Raw genomic sequence first — 20,199 nt, forward strand, 5'->3', positions numbered from 1 at the left:
CCGCCCCGCCCCCCACGTCCGCCCGCGGCCCCTCCCACGCTTTCGCTCGCGCCGGGCGCCGCGCGCCGCGCCACAGCGCCATCTGGCGGGCGCGCCCCGCGCTGCAGGCGTAGAGGCGTCCGTGCGGCTCCGCCGCGTCTCCTCCCGCCTGGCTGGGGGCTCGAGCTCGCCTCTCCGGCCTCTCTCCCCGGCCCTTGAAGCCTCCGCCGGGCCCCGGAGAGGAGGACACGGAGCGGAGCAGGGGCAGGGGCTCCAGCCCTTCCCGGCCCCGGCGGCGCTGCTTCAGGACTCCCCCGGAAAGCGACGCTCGAGGCTCCGGAACGCCCAGGGCACACCCCTCGGCAGGGCGACCGCCCCCGGGGCCGCTGCGGCCACTCGGGGCGCGTCACCGTCGGGCCCTTCGGGGGCTTTCTCAGTCCCAGCCTGTGACCTCGTTACCCCACCGCCAGGTCCGGGCCGTCTCAGCCTCCGTCCCCAGCTCCCGGCCTCTGCCTTTCGGAAAGGGGCAGGTCGCCGGGCCGCGGGGAGCGCGAAGGCCCGGCAGGCGTCGCCAGCACGGGCTGTGGCCCCCGCAGCCTGGAGCCCGCTGTCCGGCGTCCCGGCCCTTCTCTGGACTCCGTCTTCGCTCTTTCTGGCTGTGCTTCTGGGGCCCGTAGTTGGGCAGAACGGGGTCCGGGTTTTCCTGGATCGGGGGATCTGCTTGGATGCTCCCAGGGACAGGCAGTTCGCTCTCTATCAGGGCTGACCCCGCTGCCCGAGGAGCCCCTGGAGGTAAGAAGCCTTGTCCCCGCTGCTCACCGTTGTCCCTATCGTGCTCTCCTGTCCCTGGGGTGGGGCAGCTTCTCAGGATGACAATGTCCCTTGAGCCCCCAGGGCAGCTGGTCTGTGAACACACCTTGTGGCATCCCCACAGGGGAGGGGTCGCCTCTAGAGGCTGCTCTGGAGGCGTCAGTGAAGGTTGGTAAATGATAAAATGGGGGGTCAGAGGCTCCCAAGAGCTCCGCCCCCACCCTCCTCACAGCCCAGGCTCCCCCTGCCCAGCCATCCATGCTGAACCCCGCACCACTGCAGGAACAAACTCCTTCTTAGCTGTCCGCGGTCCTCCTGCGACCGTCTTCCACAGCAGACGCGGGCATGGGGTGGGGGGGTCATCAGCAGACGGTGAGGGGTCCCAATCAGGCCAGGGACTCAGACCTGGAACCCCCTCCCTTGCCCTGGCTTGAAGTATCTGGGCTCCAGGAGCTGGGCAGGGTGGGCGAGTTTCGGAAGGGCTACTCCTGGGTCCCCATGATTCCACAAGAGTTGTCCTGTCTGGGTAGTGCCTGGCGTCACCAACATGGGCGGCCCCATGGCCTAAGTTCTAGTGGCCGCCGCCTGGTACAGGGCTCCGGGGGAGAGGAGCGCACAGAACAGGAGCCTCGGAGCCAGCAACTGGAGGACCCCCACCCCACCCCGGGCCCCTTCCTCTGCTCTGTCCCAGGCCCGCTGGTCTTGCCCGGGGTCAGAGACTCGAGGTGGTGATTGTCACAGTGAAGGAGTAGCCTGTGAGCATGGCAAAGGGGGGGTTGAGAGGGCCCAGACCCATTTGTCTGTGGGGGGGCCAGCCCGTAGCCCTCTGGAACCTCAGGTCTGTAAAAGAGCGTTCGCTGTAGCTGGTGGCGGCTCTACTGCAACGCTGTGCCTCAGTTTCCCCAGATGCACTCTTGCTCCCAGAGGGGTTGCCTGCCTGCTGTGTGCCCACATCTGGACTGCGGGCACGAGTGCTCCATAGTGAGGCAGGCCGTGTGTCCGTGGGCACATGGTGACATTTGGGTGACGTTCCTGTGCAGCGCAGAGCAGGGCCTGGCCCAGAAGGGCCACTCCCCGGGGGGCCGCCCTTGCACCCATAAACTTTGTGGAGTGGGCAGATTGGGTCCCTGCTCTGTGCCCTGCAGCTGTGGGCACTTGGGCAGGGGCACTAAGCCTCTCCAGGACTGGTGAATGATGCCAGGCCCTAAGGCTCCCCTAGGGCCTGCCTCGCCCCAACCCTGCCCTCAAGACAGGACTCCTTCCTGTCTCGTTTGCCTCAGCTGAGGCAAGTGGCTGAGTCCCTGTTCATGGGCTCAGGAGAACATGGAGAGAAGCCCCAAGGCGGTGGGTGGACCCCCACTGCAGGGAGGAGTCTGGGGGCAGGGAGAGATGGGGGAGACAGAGAGACAGGCAAAGAGGGAGAAGGGGCTGGGAGCCATGTGACAAAGATGGAGCTTCGAGAAGCAGAGGAAGATGGACATCTCTGCCCGCCCCCCAACTTTGCTGCCTCCAGAGGGTCTGACCTGGCGCCCCTCAGGCAACTGCCCTGCCCCCACTGCAGCCTCCCTCCCTACGGCACCCCAAGTCCAGCCAGGCAGGAGCAGCCCTTCACAGAGCGGGGCCCAGGCTGCTGACTGACACGGGGACCTGCTCGTCCAGTCCTGGGTCGCGTGGGCAGGGCACTCTACAAACACCTGAGTGGCCGCAGATGGAGAACTCACCAGCCTGGGTGGGGTTGGCGGGGCCGGGGGCACAGCGATCCCAGCCCTGGAGGGGCCTGGCAGACAGCCCCTGGGATTGATGGTCGGGCTGAGCCAGAGTCCTCAGGGGGGAGGACTGAGACTGGGCACGGTGCCAGGGCCAGAGGTGCCCGCTTAGGGGTGCCGCTGGAGGTCTGGCTTGAGGTGAACAAGCGCGCAGGGAGGAGGGTGACGAGCCAGCTGTGTGACCTCGGGGCGGTTCCTTCACCTCTCCGTGCCCTGGCTCCTTCCCTGTATGGCCGGCCTCGCTGGGCGGCGGGGAGTTGATGACGGATTGCACGGAGACCCGTGGGCGAGCTCCTGCGCCCCTGTTGTCACCTATCATGACAGAGGTGAAAGGCTCAGACAGCGTCTCCAACACGGAAAGTGCTCAGGAAGGGCATCCTAAAGACAAACCAAGTCTGTCTGTCCAGGGGAACGCCTCTGCCTCCGGACAGAACCCAGAGGCTCTGTATTCCTCGCTATGGAAAGATCTATGTTCAGAAAGTAGTTTGCTGGGGAGCGTGTGTCTGGTGAGCCGCGTGTATGCTCGTGGCGTACACCTGCGTGTTCTCGCACAGGAAGCGCCCTGAGCCAGTGCAGACGGTGACACACGCCAGCCTAGCGTGTGGGGATCTGAGGCTCGTGTTCTCTTATTCCTTGCTTTTCTGTAGTTCATGAGGACGAGATGGTGAGGGGACGGGGAGATTAGGGCCCGCTGCTGAGGGGCCCTGGGCCAGTGGGCTGCCCCTGCAGGTGGCCCCCTGCCGTCCCTACCCGGAGAGGAGGAGCCCCGTTGGTCCCAGCGCACTGTGTGTCGGGAGGGGCTCCTGCCCCACTTTCTGTTGTGCGGTGAGGTTGCATGAACTTGGAGACAGCTCGGGAGGCCGGAGGAGAGCCCCTGGTTCTGGGACATGGAGAACCTTGCCAGGCCTCCCACATCGCAGGGGCCTACCTGCCCTCTCCCCTGCCCTTGGCCCAAATGTTTCAAACCCTGGAGCCCGGGACAGGATATGGTGGTCCAGGCACCACCTCACCGCCCTGAGCCTCAGCCCCAGGGAGGAGGTCCCCTGCTCAAGGGGTCCCCGTCTTGTTCAGTGGGCTGTGGCCCATCCCTCTGGACTTCCAGGCCCCACAGAGGCCTTCCTGGCCTCACCAATATTTGTGATTTTCTCTCTGTGTTTTATGCCTTTCCTAGCTTCTCCTGCTGACCTGTTACATATTTCTGTATTGATCCTGTTCACCTAAGCCCTTTGTCCTGTAAGCTCCATGACCTGGGGTGGCCCCAGGGCATCAAGAGAGGTCCGGGAGAATCCAGCCAAGCCCAGGCGACTGCTGTTTTTGGTGTGTCTGGAACAGCGCCTGGAACATAGCAGGTGCTCTGTAACTGCAGAGGTGTCCACTGTGTCCTGGGCAGGGTCAATGAGCCTGGGCCTCACAACTTCAGGGCACAAAGAAGCCTAGTCCTGAGTGCTCACCAGTCCTCAATCTCCAAGCTCCAGCCCAGCTCAGACCCTGATGGGCCTAATGCTCTGCCCAGGGTCCCCCCAGTTCTGGGATGCCCTCCCAGGAAGCAAAGGCCCAGCCTTGAATCCAGGACCCTGGACTGGAGCCAAGCCAGGTCTGTGTGTTGGGCCCTAGCGGAGCATCGTGGGAGAGGCCGGAGCCCACAGCTGCTCCCCAGGAGCCGGGCACCAGGGCTGGGAAGGGAGCAGGGAGAATCACCACTCAACATGGGGAACTCCACCCTCTGGAGGTGGCGACCCTGGGACCCAGTGGCCTGCCTGAGGACACACACAGGGAAGACTCTGAGCTTCTGGATCAACCTTGTTGGCCAGTGTAATCCTGCCCACCCCCGGCCCAGCTCTCCAGACCCCGGGTTCTAATCCTGCCTCACCCACGGCTTGGTACGTGTCTTGGAAGCACCCACCATCCCATGCAGGTCCCTGTCCTGGCCCCCGCTCCGAGGACACCCCCCTGCTCACGGCCCCCACTCCGCTCACACCCACCAATGGCCCGCCCCACCCACATAGGCTGCCCTCCCTTATAAAAGACAAAATAAAAAATTCAAGAAAGAGACAGAAGGGCTCTCCTCGAACAAAAGGGAAGGCCAGGGAAGGGACACCATGGGGACCTCACACAGTCGCAGCCCCTCCCCCCCGAAGCTTCTGTGTCCTGTGAATGCTCAGTCCTCACAGCACAGGGGTCACAGATAAGTATCTGAGGCTCAGAGAGGTCGAAAGACGTGAGTGAGTCTCACCACAAGAGCCAGGAGCCCCTAGGGAGGCCACCACCTTCTGCAGCAATGCCCTCCCTTCCAGGGGTCGGTCATTTGCTCCTGCCCAGGCCGGACCTCCACCCCATGTGGCTGGTCAGTGCTGTGGCCACAGCCCATGGACACGGGGCCGGGTGGCCGTCCAGCACAGCGCTGGACCCCAACCCTGGCTTCCACCCCGGGGCACATAAGAACACAGCTCTCTGCCACTAGGTCGGGGGGATTTTATTAAGGGCTGGGGTTACTGCCCCAGAACTACCATGGCCATGGGGAGCTGGACCCCCCTCCACACCTCATCTCTTGGGGCCCATGGGACCTCACACTCCCTGCCCCTAATTCTATTCAGCCTTTGTGGGGCCCTCCCACGTGCCTGCTCCTTGCTGGTTGTGGGGGACATCATGGGTGGGAATGGCTCCGTCGATGGGGGGGTGGGGCAGAGAAGTCTTGCCGGAGGAAGAAATGCCCAAGCAAGGGTTGAGGAGGGGGCTGCGACATGGGCATTGGGCAGACCATGTGCAGGCTGGGTTCTAGGGATTTGGAACAGTGCCACATCAACAGGACTCAGCCTGCTGAGCAGGGGGAGCTGGGCAGGGCTTCTGGAGGGAGCCAGAAAAGGCTGGAAGGGGCAGACGGGCATGGCCCAACCTGAGCTGGGGTCTCGGAGGGGTCTCGACTGGGCCAGTGTGTGTGAAGAGCGCTCCAGGACCCCTGGGCACTGATACCCAGTGTGGGGGCACAGTGGGGTCCTCCCGGATCCTATAGCTGGCTGGGACCCCATAGCAGCAGGCCACCGAGAGTGGTGAGCAGCACCAGGGTGACAGCTGCTGGCCGCAGGGCTTGGGCCCCGTTGGCGTTGCACAGGTCAGTGGAGCAGCAAGTGAAGTTCTTCTTGCCCACGTAGTAGTTCTGGGCGTCCTCCACGCAGTGCGAGCTGCAGCCCTTGCTAATGATGGTCACGATGTCAACAGCACCTGGGGGTAGGGGCTGCTCAGCTCACCTACCTGGCCTTATCCTCGATCCCATGGCCCTCTTCCTGTCCCCACTCTAACACTTTAGAGTCACCCCGGGTGACTACCTCAAGACTGCCAGCAGCGCCAGGGCAGGTGCCTGGGCTCATCCTTATCCGCACGCCCAAGGCAGCCGGACCTTCTGCTGCAACTGAAAATGCCTAATGGGTGAATGCAGGGATGGGTGGATGATGGTGGGTGGGTGGGTGGATGGGTGGGTGGATGATGGATGGGTGAGTGGATGGGTGGGTGGATGGGTGATAGAGGGGGATGATGGATGGTGGATGGATGAGTGATGAAAGGGATGGATGGACAGATGGATGGTGGATGAGTGATGGAGAGGCGATGGGTGGACAGATGGATGGATGGATGGATGAGTGATATAGGAGGGATGGATGGATGAGTAATGAAGGGGGACGGATGGACAGACAGACAAGGGATGGGTGGAGGGATGAGTGGACGGGAAGTGGAGCACCTGTATCTGTGGGTGGGTGAACAAGTGGGCAGATGGACAGAAGGTCTTTGAGTCCCTACCAGGGGGTGGGAAGGGGCAGGGAGTCCAAGGGAATGGCAAGAGGGGGGGCCGAGCCCCACCTAGCCCTGGGGGAGTCTGGGCAGAGTCCCGGGGAGGCACGGGAACAGCAGGGTCACTCACGGATGCGCTTGGTCCAGCAGTACGTCTCGGAGTCGGTGCAGTTCTGCACATGCTGACAATCGTGGTTGCTCACCTGGTCCTTGCAGGAGTAGCAGCGCAGAGCAGAGCCTGGGGGATGGGGGGAGCTCAGAGTGGGGAAGCAGCCTCCTTTTTTCATCTCTCATAGCTTCCAAGCTGCTGGCAGTGTGTGAGAGCACAAGAGCCCACTGCAGACTGGGGACCCCCAGGGAGGGAACCCCGCTCATCAGAGTCCACCAGGAATGCTTCTCTGCCTACTGGCTGCCCTGGCACCTGGAACCCACCGTGAGTGCCCCAGCCCGCCCCTCTGCCAAATGCCCCTGGTCTGAGAAGGAAGGGAGTGACGCGCTCCAGGGTGGGCTGGGGATGGCAGGCAGGGTGGGCAGGACTCCAGAATTGCTCCTGCCACCGGGAGTCACCGTCTCAATAACCTGTGCCGGTCCAACCCAGCCTCCCAGCCCTGCCCAGGTCTCCCCAGGGCCGGGAGACCCTGTGTGGGCCCCTGGCCAGGCCCTGCTCTGTCCCTGGGGGCAGTGGCCCCAGCTGGCTCGGTAAGGCCCCTTCCAGTCAAAACAATGGTGGGATAGGGTAGAGTCACCCAAGGCAAGGAGGCCCCGTGCTGCCGGTCCCGTACTCAGTCACCCCACATCCCAGCTGACCCCCCCAGCAGCCTTGGGGGCCATCGTCATGAACCCCAGTTTCCCGAAGAGGAAGCTGAGGCCCTAAGAGACTTCGTGACGACCCAGGATGGGAAGGACCGCGCAGGGCCTGGAGTGCAGACCAGAGCAGCTGAGGCCCACTCCCCGGCCTGGGTGTCTGTGGTCCTTGGTGCCCACAGTGGACCCCAGGGCAGGGCGGGGGGAGAGGCCCCAGATGCTGTCAGGACACCCCCCCGCGCCTCCCCCGCCCCTGTTCATTTGACCCTTCCCTGACTCCGGGGCACTTGCTGCCTTGAGGTTTTTCTGCCCCTGTGCCTCCCCCAACACTGCATGTTCCCCGTGCATCCCTCCGGCTGCTGGTCCTCCGAAAGCCAGGCCCCGCCATGCCCTCCCGCCTCTGGGTGAGTCCCTGCTGCCCCCTCGCTGTACTCAGAGCTGCCCCAGAGGGGGACACGGGCAAGGACCAAAGCTCCTTCTTCCTGCTGCTGCCTCCCTTACCTTCCACCTGACCGCCCTCCCCCGTTCCCCACCTCTGCCTCCTCTCTCTGTCCTTCTGGGTGGGTCCCCTCACTGAGTGCCCCTCTGGTCTCCCCTGATTGCCCCCCTTCCCCCAGCGCTGTTCCCGTGGCCCTGCCCCATGGGGGCGGAGGTCTCACCTGGCTGCAGGGTCAAGCCGACAGCCAGCAGGGCAAGGAGGACAGTCTTCATGGTCACCAACGGGCGGCCCAGGGCTGGACTCTGGGTGGCTTTATAGGCTTTGCCTGGCAAGGGGGAGGCTCCACCGCCCACGGTCAACATGGATAGGCTCCCCAGCCAGCAAGTACCCCAGCGCAGGTAGATCCCAATCTCTGGCCGCCCCACCACGCCCCTTGTCCTCTCCCTTTGCTTCCGGAAGGCGGGGCCTGTCCCGGGCAGGGCTGCCCTCCCCCCTCTCTGCCATCTCTCAGCACCCCCAGGGCGAGGCGTGGGGCTCACAGCGAGGCCAGAGTGGGGTAAGTGAGGAAGGCCAAGGTTGAGGCCCAGCCTCCCTCGGGCCCTGCTCTGCTCCCAGGGCTCCTGGTCCTCCAGGGACAACAGGCCTTGAATGGCCACACCCAAGGGGGCACAGGGAAGGGGGAGACCATTCTGGGAAGGGCCCTGAGGCTGGAGGGGGTGCTGGCACACCAAGGGCACAGGCATGGTGCATGGAAATGTGTGCACACTGGGGTACAGGCCTAACCCTCACCACCTTCCTGAATCCCCCCAGGACAGGGAACTCTAGCTGCAAGAGAGTCTGGGAAATGGAGCATTAGCTGCCTCTTGAGGAGGCCGTGGAAGGGGGTCGGCACCGGGCTGGACATAGGCTCCGCCCCAGACCCACTCTCCATCCCGTCTGTGTCCTAGGATCCCATAAGGGCCCCAAAGGGCTTCCAGTGGCTGGAGACCTGAGGGTGGAGGGGCAGAGGCCGGGCCGTGTCCTCCTCTGTGCCCCGACAGCAAGGTGGCAGTGGCCATGTCCCTGAGGGCCAGCCTCCTCCCTTCCCACCAACCTGGCCAGCCTGTGGGACGCATACCACCCCCTCACCCCTCCAAACCCAGGGCCCAGTGACTTCCGTCTGCTCATGGCCTAGGGGCCCATTAGTGGTCCCTATTGTCACTCTAAACGTGACCCTCCCTTTGTAAACAGTCTCCCCATGACCCCTTGAGGTGTCCAGGTGGGTGTGTGCAGGTACAGGCCCGGGGAGGTGTGTCCGGGGAGGTGACAGGCCCCTCCCGGGGGTGGAGAGGGCACCTTTCACTTCCTGCTGCCTGCCTGGCCCTGGGATGACATGTCCGTCCTCGCTTTGGCATCTGACCTCATCCCCCCCGGTTCACCCCTGGGACAGGGCAGGGCCGAGTGTGTGCTGCTGGCAAGGCCCTTGCTGGGGCAGTGAGCTCCATCTCCCAGCCCTCCTGGGCAGGGGGGCGGGGGGGAGCAGAACGACGCCCCTGGGGGTGGCAGCTTCCACCCTCTCACCCCGAGTCCTGGATCAAGACAACACAGTGACGTGGGCCAGGGCTGAGTCCCAGAACTCCCTGGCATTGGGGTCTTTCCTGCATGGCCCCCTGGCACCCACCAGTTTGGGCCCTTTCCCGCAGACGGCGTCTCTGCTTTAGCAGATGAGGAGCCTGGGGCCCAGGGAGGGGCATGACGCTGCCCAAGGTGACACAGTGGTGGGAAAGGCGGCGGTGAGTGTGGTCCCTCCACCAGCTGCCCTCCTGGTCTACTCTGGCCACTCAGAACTTTCTCCCTGAACACCCCCACTCCAGCCCACAGCCCCGTCAGATCAGGTGGTTCGTGTGGTAAAATGTTTGTGACCTCCTTGTCTGCCTGTCGGCCCACCCCCAGCCCCCTGGGACTGGGGGTGCCCTGGCCCGGAGCCTTTCTTATCTGCCTTCGTGCTCTGGGCACCCAGCACCTAGCACAGCCTGGAACATTCATTCCGCAAATATTGACAGGTGCACGCGTGTTTGTTCACCTGACTCGCCACGACGTGACTACTCTAGGGCTGTGGCTCTCAAGCAGGGGGCTTCCGGGCCCCAGGGGACGCTTGGCGGTGCCTGAGGACACTGTGGGTTGGCCCAGCAGGGGAGTGCTACTGCCTTCCGGGGTGCGGGCCAAGAAAGCTGCTCACCATCCTGGATGGGACACCCCCCACCCCAGGGATACATCCAGCCTGATACAGGCAGAATGGCCGGGAGAGGAGGCCGGTGCAGAGCCACGGAGACGAGGCTGCCATCCCACTGAGGGTAGACGGCAGGGAGTTAGACCGAACAGGGAAGGAATGAGTGTACCTCGCATGTGAGAAGGACATGAATTTTGGGGACCCAGGGGCCAAAATGATATGGTCTGAATTGTGTCCCCCCAGATTCCTACGTTGAAGCGCCAACCCCGGTGTGGTGTGCTTGAAGGTGGGGCCGTCGGCAGGTGATCGGGTCAGATGAGGTCATGAGGGTGGGCCCCCACGAAGGCGTTTGTGCCCCGGTAAGATCGGACGGCAGAGCTCCCCGCACCACCAGGTAAGAACACAGCGAGGAGGGGGCCGTGTGCAGGCCAGGAAGTGGGTCCTCGCCAGAACCCGGCCCTGCCGGCACCCCGGTCTCAGACTTCCAGCCTCCAGGGCTGCGAGAAACCCGTGTGCTGCGTAGGCTGCCCAGCCCGCGGGGTTGTGTGACGGGGCCCGAGTTGACTGAGTGGACAGCCTAAGAGCCACAGCTCCAATACTGAAGCCCGTGGCCATGCTGCCGTAGCCACGGCTATGACCAGCCCCTGCCCCGGCATGGGCTGACCTCTGACCTAGTCTAAAACTAAGCCCTCACTAGGGTCACAGTCTGAATGCTGACCCCGTTCACGCGGAGGACCTGCCTCTGGTCACTGATTGCATTCTGTCCCATCACCCATGCTTTGGGGACACGCTGAATACAGCCCCTTAGCCTCGCTGAGCCTGGATCCCCTGGCTGTCCCACTTTCTGGGAAGGTCTGCCGCTAAGAGTCCCTCCCTGCAGCGGACCGGGTCAGGGTGTGCCTTTGCTGCGACTCACCCTTAGCTCTCTTCCTCTCCTCGGCTCTGCTGTCACCTCTCGGGGCTCCAGATTTTCCTGTTCTCTCGCCTCTTCACCTGCCTGCCCAGCCCGCTCACGTTCCCTTTCCTGTCGGGTCAGAAAGCCGGAAGGCGGGGGCCGGTGGGACGGCAGCAGGGGCCAGGCCCTGGAAGGAGGCGGGATCGCTGACCCCACCTTGTACGGGGTCTTTGCCAGCAGACTGCGACCTCCCGGGGCTGCCACGTGAATGGACACCAGTGCTGGATGAATCTCATATTTGGGGCAGAATTAATTTAAAAAATAAAGATGGTGGGTTAATTACAAAACCACAGCTGATTTCACCTTCCACTTCTGTAGACCTTTTTCTTGAGAAAAATGCATTCGTAAAATCGAGAGGGTCAACCACATGCTGCAAGACCACGGACCCCCGGGGAGCGCACGCTCAGGGCCTGGCCTCCCATTCTGGGCTCTTGAAATTCAGGCGTCTTGCAAGCTCTGTGAGTGTGTGCGTGTGTGTGGGTCCTGCCGACACTGAGTCCCACGCCGGGGCCTGGGAGCCTGCTTCTCACCCCCGGTTCACCCGGGCCAAGCTCCCTCGGCCTACTGCCAGCCTGGGTGCCCGTCCAACTCAAATTCTGGGAAGGGCCTTGAACCCCAGAGAAGGGCCCTCGTCCTGGTTCTCACGAAGGTGTCCTACGTGCCATCGGTGTCTCTGCCCCAAACCCATCCCTCCTCCTGTCTCTGGCCTTGCATTCCAGCCCCCTGCAGGGGCTGGTGCCTCTTAGAGCTGTCCCTCATCTCCAGTCGCCTCTCCTCCGTCCTGGAGTGAGGTCAGGGAGCCCAGGACACCCGGTCCACGTGGGTAGTGCTGCCATTCTGCCAGAGGCTGTGGAATTCACAAGCACCCCCAGGCTGGAGCCAACCCCCCCCCGCCCCGCCCCGCTCTGGGGACTGGATGGTGAGGTTTCCCCACCCGAGGCCTCCAGGATCTGGGTGAGTGGTTCTGCTGCTTCCGGTCCTGCCTTCAGGTGGAGGCCTGTGGGCTGAGGGACAGCACACCTGGAAGGGGCTACTGTGCGGGGCCTGGAGGGGACAGCTCGAGCCAGATGTGGCATGGCCTGCTGGGGACCGTTCTGCGGAGCCCACTGGGATGCCAGAGATGGGGGCGGTGATCGGCTCAGACTGACACCCACAAGGCCACTCTGGTTGTGAACAGGGATGGGGAGCTGTGATGGGGAGCAGCTGTGGCCTGGGGACTGGGTCCTGTGCAATGGGGGGTAAGGAGGGAGAGTCATCAGTGGCCGCTCCCAGGAGACACAAGTTCTTCCTTCTCATCCTCTTTCTGACCCTCTCTTCTCTGTCAGCGTGGGCTCAGACCTGGAGATGTGGCCCAAGAGTCCCAGAGTGATGATGGGAGCCTCTGGGGGAGCCCGGTGCATCTGGGGGGGGGTCAAACCCCAGGCCCCTGCTGCTGCTGCATGTAGGCTCTGGGAGGTGCATGTAATCCCATGTCCATGAGGTGGCAGCAGAGAGTCTCCCACGGGGACAGAGCCAGCCTTCCTGTGGGGCCGTTAGGATGCCCCAGGAGAGGGTGCTCAGTGCCCCCAGTTTTCTCCTCCCGCAAGCATATCTGCTCCTAGCACCTCCAGATTCCTGACCCACGGAACCAGGTGCAGCAAGATGATTCATTTCAAGCCGCTGAGTCTGGGGTGTTCCATCACACAGCAGCAGATGGCTGATGTGGGGCAGAGACAGAAGCAAGGAGGCCGGGGGGGTGGGGGGGGTGGGGGGGGGCTAAGGCCAGGGAGAGAGCAGCTGTGGGTGCCAGGAGGTCAGATGGGGCACGGATGGGGAGGGCAGAGCTGGGCAGAGCTCCTGGTCAATCAGGGCTAAGCATGGGTTAAGCATGACTGAATTTTTGGCCGAGTGAAGGCAAAGAGGACAGTGCCACTCACCGGGATGGGGGTGCGCGGATGGGGCAAGGCTGGGCCGTGTTCCGAGCTCAGGCCTCGAAAGGCTGGGCGTGAGGTGCTGCCCCAGGACATGCTGGGAAGGTTCTCCAGAGCGGCCCCTGGCGCTCCTTCTGCGCAGAGAGGGGTGGTCACCCGAGGAGTGGGTGTGCTAGAGAGGGGAGAGCCAAGGAGGGAGCCCAGGCCGCAGGAACCCTCCGCGGAGAGCTGGAAGGAGGGCCTGGGGACACAGCATCTGGGGGAGTCCGGGAAGAAAGGGAGTGGAGTGGAGGGGGCTGTGGAACTGTCTTCGTCCCTGTCCCCGGCTGCAACAAAGAGCCACTTGGCGGCAGGGCCATAACGCGCAGGGCGCAGAGTCTCCAGGCAGGTGCGCCTCCCTCGGCTCACTACCAAGCAGCACTGCGACCCCCGTCCCTTGTCCCATCGCCTCTCCTCCTTCTGCCCGTCAAGTCGCCTTCCCCAACGGGGCCCTCCTCCCTCCCACCTACCCGACGCCGTGACCATACTGCCCCTCCGCACCCCCGCCTCCTAGCTTGCTGGGGATAGGGGTGTGGACGTGCGGGCACCTTCAGCGCCGGGGCTGGACTCCGGGCTCCAAAGACTCCCGCCCGCCCCGCACGCAGACCACATTCATCGCATCCCCAGGTCCCCTACGAGCTCAGCTCAGGACGGCCCAGGTCCGAACAGGGGCCCCGCGTCCGCATCCGAAGCCCGCACATCAGGTGTGCACAAAGCCCCAGCGAGTAGGGCCCAGGCCCCTGCCGGACGGGGACCCGACGGTTTTCCTTTTTCCCTCTCCGGGGTGTGCGTTTCTCTCAGCGGGAAGGAAACCCTCGGGCCACCGCATCTCACTAACGCAAGGGGCCGCATCACCGCGCCCCTGCCAGCTCTGGCCCGGGACCGCAGGAGTCCCGCGCCCTTCAGCTCGGGGATCCACTCGCACAAGACCCGCGACTCCCGGGCCGGTGCGCCCCGCGGGCAGGTGAGCCGGGTCGGCAGGTGCGCGCGCAGGGGCCCCGCCCTCCCGCGCCGCAGCGCCCGGCTGCCCGCACCACCGAGAGGCCGAGTCAGTCCTCCGGGCTGCCTAGAGCGTCCCGGAAGTGGCCCGGGAAAGGCGGCCAGGCGCGGACGGGAGGCACTTCCGGCGGCGGCAGCGGCGGCGGCCCGGGTCCGCAGGTGAGTGGGGGCCGGGCCGGGGGGACGGGCGCCGCGCAGTGTGTGCTCTCCGGGCGGAGCCTCCTCCCGTCCCAGCCCCGCCGCCGCCGGGCCTGGTCGTGCCGCCGCTCGCAGACGCTCGGGGCCCCGCCGGCGGAGGGGGTGGGTCACGGGGTCCCCGCGGGTCCCCGCCCCGGGACCTGCCGGACGGGGACTTGCCCGGTTTTTCTCTTTCCCTTTGCGGTGTGTGCTGCGCCCCGGGCCGAGCTGCTGCCCCCCGACGGAGGCCCCGGGGGCGAGACGCTTTCCAAACGCGCCGGCCCGAAAGCTCGCCTCGTCTACGCGCCCCGGGGTCCCGCGGAGGCACCGCACCTGCGCTGTGGGCGGAACCGCGTCCGCTGACGCCCCGCCCCGGGCCCTCCCCAGAACCCGCCACGTCCCGGCGCCCCCCCCAGCGGGCCGCGCCCCCCCCCCCCCCCCAGCGGGCCGCGCCCCCTCCCGGTGCACACGCTTTCCTTGCCCCTGGAGTCTTCCCGCGTCCGCCTCAGTCTCCAAATTACTTGTTTTCTTTAGATTTTCTCTCTCGTGGCCCCCCCGCCCCCCCACTGTGGCTCCGCCTCCGCGGCCCGAGTCCTTCGGGCTCTTCTCAGGTCAGGGCTTATCCTCGCAGGAACCGGGAGCAGGTGCGAAGCGGCCGCCCTCCTCGCCTCCGGCCCTCTCCGCCCGCCTGTGTCGTCTGTCCCTCGGGCCCAGAGGGTATATATGACCGTCCGTGTTCCCGAGGCCTCCGCCTGGTGCTTACGTTGAAGTCACGGCGAGAGGCCCCGAGTGCTGCACCGGGTGCCCTTTCGGCTTGAGAAAGTGCTTCAGAGCGTCAGGGTATCCGAGTCTCGGTTTTCACAGTAGTTGCGTCCTGCGGGGCCCACGTGCCTCCAGCTGGCGGATGTCGTTCCGCGCACACCTCGCGGACACCTGCTCGTCGGGGACAGGAAGCGTCCAGAACCTCGGTGTCAGGGGCAGAGCCTGCCGGAGGCCTTCCCGGAGGTTCCCTCCCCCTCGCTGCTGTGCTCGCGGTGGCCTTTACTTCCCTCTGCTCCCCGCGGCCGGGCAGTCCACTCACGCAGCTGGGACCAAGGCAGGCCCTGGAGGAGCGGCACCGCGCCCGCACACCCGGAGGCCGGCCCGCAGGGGAGAATGTGCCCGGAGCTGGCAGGCGACGGGCCTAGAGTCGGTCCGTGGAGCTCTCGCCACATTTGAATTAACGGCGATGGTCTCCAGTCGAGCTCTCGCGGAGCTCCGTTTCCACGCGGCGCCTGTGAGCAGTGCTGTGGCCTCAGCATCTGTGCGAGGCGGGGGGGCACCGCCAGAATGAGGGCTTGGGCGGCAGGCGGGTGGGGAGACGGGGTGTCCAGCTGCGAGCTGGCTGTAGCTGTCGCCCCAGCGATCTGCTGTCTCCTGGGCGGGGCGGGGCGGTGCGGAACGGGCCCAGTCATGAAGGCAGTGAGGGGACGCAGGCTGGGAGGGAGAAGACAGGAGCAGCCCAGCAGACCCTGCACGGAGTAGGCCTACAGGGCCGGGCACTGTCGGGGCAGCAGCCCTTGGCTCCTCCCAGGATGGAGGAGGTGGGTGTCTTAGCAGGAGAAGCGCGGCAAGGGTTTGATTCCGGAAGGATCCAGCACGGATGCCTGTTCTCTGCCCTCCGAGTCTGCCCAGCGGCACAGGGCGGGGCGGGGTGTTCGGGAAAGGGTCAGGAGAGAATGGAGTTGTGCAGCCTGAGGGAGCCGTGGTGACTGAGAGGTCACTGGAAAGAGCCCGTGTGCCCAGCTGGGTAGCCTCCTGGGTGCCGCGTCCCTCGGGCCAGCTCTCGTGTGGTCGCCCCCGTGACGTGGTGGTTTCTGCTGCAGCTTGCCTGAAGTAGTGAGCGGACGCTGGCAGGGGCCCAGGCCCGCGGCCCGTAACGTTCTTTCTTCCCCGTTCTGCTTTCCAGTTCCTAGAGCACGGCGGGAGACAGCGCATGCGCCCGGAGGGGCAGCCGCAGCACAGACAGTGCTGCCTCGATTCATCGGAACCGCGCTCCTGGGACCCCTGTACTCTCTAAGCTCCACATTTGAAGGTGGGAGCGGTCACCGTCCCCCTCAGAGAAGACCAGAGGTTCCAACTGTGTGGACACATCCGGGGCAGTGTGACACTAGTCGTCTCTCCTGCAGAGGGGCCGGGAGGTGGCCACGTCGCTAGCACTGGAGGGCGGACCACAGGAGGAACTGGGGCTCATGGTGGCCCGGGGTCCGTGGAACAGGACCGGCAGGTGAGGGAGCGGAGGAAGGGGGAGGGGAGGCAAGGAGTCTGCCGGGACTCCCCGTCCCCCCCACCCCCGGCCACGCGTGTCCTCCCTCTTCCCCAGCTCCCGGGGACGAGCCACCGCCCACCATGGCCTCCAAGCAGGCTGCGGGGCGGAGCCCAGGGGAGAAGCGCAAGAGGGTGGTGCTGACCCTGAAGGAGAAGATCGACATCTGCGCGCGCCTGGAGAAGGGGGAGAGCAGGAAGGTGCTGATGCAGGAGTACAACGTGGGCATGTCCACCCTGTACGACATCAGGGCCCACAAGGCGCGGCTGCTGCACTTCTTCGCCAGCTCGGCGTCTGGAGCGGCGGCGGAGCGGCGGCGGACCCTGCACACGCCCAAGCTCGAGCACCTGGACCGCGCCCTGTACCAGTGGTTCCTGGGCAAGCGGGCCGAGGGCGTGCCCGTGTCGGGCCCCATGCTCATCGAGAAGGCCAAGGACTTCTACGAGCAGATGCAGCTGACGGAGCCCTGCGTGTTCTCGGGCGGGTGGCTCTGGCGTTTCAAGGCCCGGCACGGCATCAAGAAGCCGGACGCGTCCGGCGAGAAACAGGCGGCCGACCGCCGAGCCGCCGAGCAGTTCTGCGGCTTCTTCCGGAGCCTGACGGCCGAGCACGGCCTGTCCCCCGAGCAGGTGTACAACGCCGACGAGACCGGCCTTTTCTGGCGGTGCCTGCCCAGTCCCAGCCTGGAAGGTGGGGCGGTGCCCGGCGTCAGGCAGAGCAAGGACAGGCTGACCGTCCTCATGTGTGCCAATGCCACCGGCTCCCACAAGATCAAGCCCCTGGTGGTCGGCAAGGGCGGTGGTCCCCGGGCTTTCGGGGGCATCCAGCAGCTGCCCGTCGCCTACAAGGCCCAAGGGAACGCATGGGTGGACAAGGAGATTTTTTCCGACTGGTTCCATCACATCTTCGTCCCGTCAGTGAAGGAGCACTTCCGGGCGGCCGGTCTGCCCGAGGATGGCAAAGCCGTTCTGCTGCTGGACAACGCCCGCGCCCGCCCGCGGGAGGCCGAGTTGGCCTCCGGCAACATCTTCACCGTCTTCCTGCCCGCCAGCGTCACGTCGCTGCTGCAGCCCATGGACCAGGGCATCCGGAGGGACTTCATGAGACACTTCGTTAACCCCCCCGTCCCGCTGCAGGCCTGCCACCCCCGCTACGGCATGAATGACGCCGTCTTCAACGTGGCCTGCGCCTGGAGCGCCGTGCCCGGCGACGTCTTCAGCCGGGCCTGGAGGAAGCTGTGGCCGGCGGCCATGTTCGCCGAGGGCTCGTCCTCTGAGGAGGAGCCGGAGCGCCTCCGAGTGAAGCCTCACGGTCAGACTTTCGCGCACATTCTGGAGCTGGGGACGGAGGCCCCAGCCCGCCCTGGCAGCCGGCTTCCCCAGGCCGCGGCAGCCGAGCGGGGCAGGCCTGGACACGCGGTCGGAGAAGGCCCGGCCCTGGGCGCAGGGAGCCTGGAGCTCGCCAAGAAGGACGGCGACGAGGCGGCCTGGGAGCAGGCAGCCTCGTCCTTCGACGCCGTGGTCCGCTTCGCCGAGGGGCAGCCCTGCTTCACGGCACAGGAGGTGGGGCAGCTGCGCGCGCTGCGCTCCGTGTTCGCCAGGCAGAGGCAGGTGAGGTGGCGGCGCGGCGCCCTCAGGGCCGTGGTCAAACTCGAGGCCCCGCAGGAGGCCTCCACTCTGCCCTGCTCCTCTGCAGCCACTGAGCACTGACGTCCGCGCGGCCCTCGCCTGCGGCTGGAGCGTGTCTAGGAGGTCGCAGCGGTCGGGGTGTGTGCTCGGCTGCGCGGGGCGGCCCGTCCCCATCATCTGCTTCATCGCGGGCTTGCCGTGTTTTCTGTCCTGGCCCGCGAGTGTGAGCGGCCACTCCGGCTGGGTCGCCCACACCTGAAGCCCACCCCGCGTCCCATGAATGGAAGCGGGGGCCCAGCCGGGCAGAGTCGGGGCTCGTGTTCGCCGGCTGAGCCCTGCTGTGTGCGTGGGTGGAGCTGTCTGTCTGTCCAGGACGAGGAAAGCCAGCCTGGGGCTGGCATTGCCCTGGGCCCACCCTGTCCTCCCCTTGGGGCTGGGTCGAGGCTGCTCCTGGCTTATAGGTGGCGGTTTTCCCATCAGCCATGAACTCATTTAACCATGCCAGCCTCTTCTTGGAAGTTCCTCAGTGTTGCCAGGAGGCCTTAGCCCTGGGGTCGGGACTCCAGGACGTGGGGGCCACATGCGGGGTTGGCATGGCAGAGCCCCTTCCCCTAAGACAAGCAGGACTGTCCTCCCCCTCCCCCCCCGGACCATCTGTTGCCCCAGGGGGCCCGTGGCACACCACGGGCGTGTCTAGCATCCTGGTGCCAAGTCCACTCCGAGGTCCGATCCTCGTCCGTGGGAGGTCACGCTCACCACCTGCCTGTCCCCGAGTTTCGCCGAGGCGTTCAAAAATGAGATTTAGGCCTCCGCTCACCACCCGGCGTAGAAGGAGCTGATTGGATTTCCGGCCGCATCTGAACCCCTGCGTTCGCTGTTCGCGCCTCTGTACCCCGGCAGGGAGGAGCCGGCTGCACGGCTTGGTTGGAAGTTCGCGCCCGCCGTGGCCCACCGCCGGCTCCCCGTGGCCCGGCCTGGCCCAGAGCCAGGACTGCCCGTGGCCCGGGACGGCAGCGCACCCTCCTTGTGCGTGCACGTTGGGGCTGCGACTCTGTTTTCTTCACCACTGCGCCCTCGGGTCGGCCTTGCTGCCCGGCCGCCTGCTGGTTCTCGTTCCCACATCTGCTGGGGCGCCCACCAGCAGCGAGGGACACGGTGTGGGGTTCGCAGGCCGCTCGTGTGCTGCGTGCGCGTCTTCCCACGTGCAAGCGAGGCAGCTGCCTGTGGACCAGCGCGCTTCCTGCTCTACACGCGGGCGGAGACCGCGACCCAGCCAGGCTGTTCTCGGAGCGCCCTGATCTCCGGCCCGGTGGCCTCAGGGCTGTGCTGCCTCCACGCCCTTTCCTTCCCGGGCCGGGAGTGACACCTTTGCAGCCCTGCTGTTGGCTGCCACGGCAGACCGCGTCGTCGAAGGACAGTTGCTTGCGGTGAGGTGTCGGGAGTCCCTGCAGCACCTGCCCTCGCCTCGGTGGCCGTGGTGGCAGCCCGGAAAGGTGGCCGGATGCCGAGGAGCTCTCCCCCGCAGCCCGGCGTGCTTCTTGAACAGGACTTTGCCGGCGGGTGCAGCTGGAGGGGCAGGACATGGAGGGGGGGGCGCCTGGATCCCCTGCGGAGGCTCTGTTCCATCAGCTTGTGGATTCGTGCCCCCATCCTGGCTGTTTTGCGGTCACCCAATAAACGCTTGTCACCGACGGTCTAAGGGGTGTCTGTGCTCCTTCCAGAAGCAGCCACAGAGCACAGCGCCTACTTGAGCCCCCATGCCGCTCGGGAGGCTCTGGGGCAGAGCGGGGTCTGGCCTCCCGTGCCCCCCCACGGGCAGCACGCTGCTCATGTGGCCTCTGCTGGCGGAGTGTGGGGCCCTGGGCTGCAGCCGGCTGTGGGGCCACGAGCAGGCGCTGGCAGAGCCCAGGGTCCAGCGAGGCCGTCCGGTGAGCACCTCCACCCGTCCCACCGTCCCATGCGCCTGCCAGAGACCTCTGCAGGCGCATGGGACGCCTCCTGCCCTCCAAGAGGACCCCTAGCCACTGTGCTCGGCACTTCTGGCCCCCCAGGCTGGGGCGGTCAGGATGCTTTCACCTCAGAATCCTTTTTCCCAGGCAATTCTGGGTGGAGCCTAACTAGGCTGGATGTGAAATCAGAGCCGGGTGGGACCAGTGTTCCCTTCATCTCCGGTCACCACTGAGGCACCTTTAGGAGGCCTGGGCTCCACATCCCCCACGAGTACTTGGCCCAGAGCTCTGGCGGTGGGGTCCACTGGTGCGGCATCTGGGAAGCTCCGCCGTCCCTTGCAGACGTGCTTGCCCCACTCTTGGCTGGTCTTTCCTGGGTCAGAAGGTGGAGCCTCAGGAGGCAGCTCAGGGCCCCAGAGTCAGATGTGGCCTTGGAGGAATGGGGTAGAG

At 65.6% G+C, this 20,199-nt stretch overlaps 2 protein-coding genes and 1 long non-coding RNA gene across 8 annotated transcripts; 2 read left to right on the plus strand and 1 right to left on the minus strand.

Moving 5' to 3' along the window:
• Window positions 1–73: 73 nt before the first annotated feature.
• On the plus strand, window positions 74–11,034 carry LOC125096872 (uncharacterized). 2 transcript variants are annotated; one of them, XR_007126420.1, is made up of 4 exons: window positions 74–771; window positions 6,632–6,768; window positions 10,031–10,181; window positions 10,755–11,034. It is a non-coding gene; the product is annotated as an uncharacterized LOC125096872 (long non-coding RNA). The 2 variants fall into 2 exon arrangements; XR_007126419.1 differs by lacking the exon at window positions 6,632–6,768 and having other exon boundaries at window positions 84–771.
• PSCA (prostate stem cell antigen) lies at window positions 4,873–8,604 on the minus strand. Its single transcript, XM_047723988.1, has 3 exons — window positions 7,799–8,604; window positions 6,466–6,573; window positions 4,873–5,774 (listed from the first exon to the last, which is right to left on the minus strand). The coding sequence occupies exons 1-3, from the start codon at window positions 8,319–8,321 to the stop codon at window positions 5,560–5,562; spliced, it is 846 nt and encodes a 281-aa protein (XP_047579944.1). The 5' UTR covers window positions 8,322–8,604; the 3' UTR covers window positions 4,873–5,559.
• Window positions 11,035–13,804: 2,770 nt separating the features above from the next.
• JRK (Jrk helix-turn-helix protein) lies at window positions 13,805–19,491 on the plus strand. Of its 5 annotated transcripts, none has more exons than XM_047723982.1 (3): window positions 13,811–13,849; window positions 14,499–15,143; window positions 15,816–19,491. In XM_047723982.1, the coding sequence occupies exon 3, from the start codon at window positions 16,256–16,258 to the stop codon at window positions 17,879–17,881; it is 1,626 nt and encodes a 541-aa protein (XP_047579938.1). In that variant the 5' UTR covers window positions 13,811–13,849; window positions 14,499–15,143; window positions 15,816–16,255; the 3' UTR covers window positions 17,882–19,491. The 5 variants fall into 5 exon arrangements, with proteins under 5 accessions (XP_047579937.1, XP_047579938.1, XP_047579941.1 ...); XM_047723985.1 differs by lacking the exon at window positions 13,811–13,849 and having other exon boundaries at window positions 13,882–15,143; window positions 15,816–16,133; window positions 16,230–19,491; XM_047723981.1 differs by lacking the exon at window positions 14,499–15,143 and having other exon boundaries at window positions 13,805–13,849.
• Window positions 19,492–20,199: the final 708 nt, after the last annotated feature.

Source organism: Lutra lutra, chromosome 4, assembly GCF_902655055.1.
Source record: "Lutra lutra chromosome 4, mLutLut1.2, whole genome shotgun sequence".
Lineage (NCBI taxonomy): Eukaryota > Metazoa > Chordata > Mammalia > Carnivora > Mustelidae > Lutra > Lutra lutra.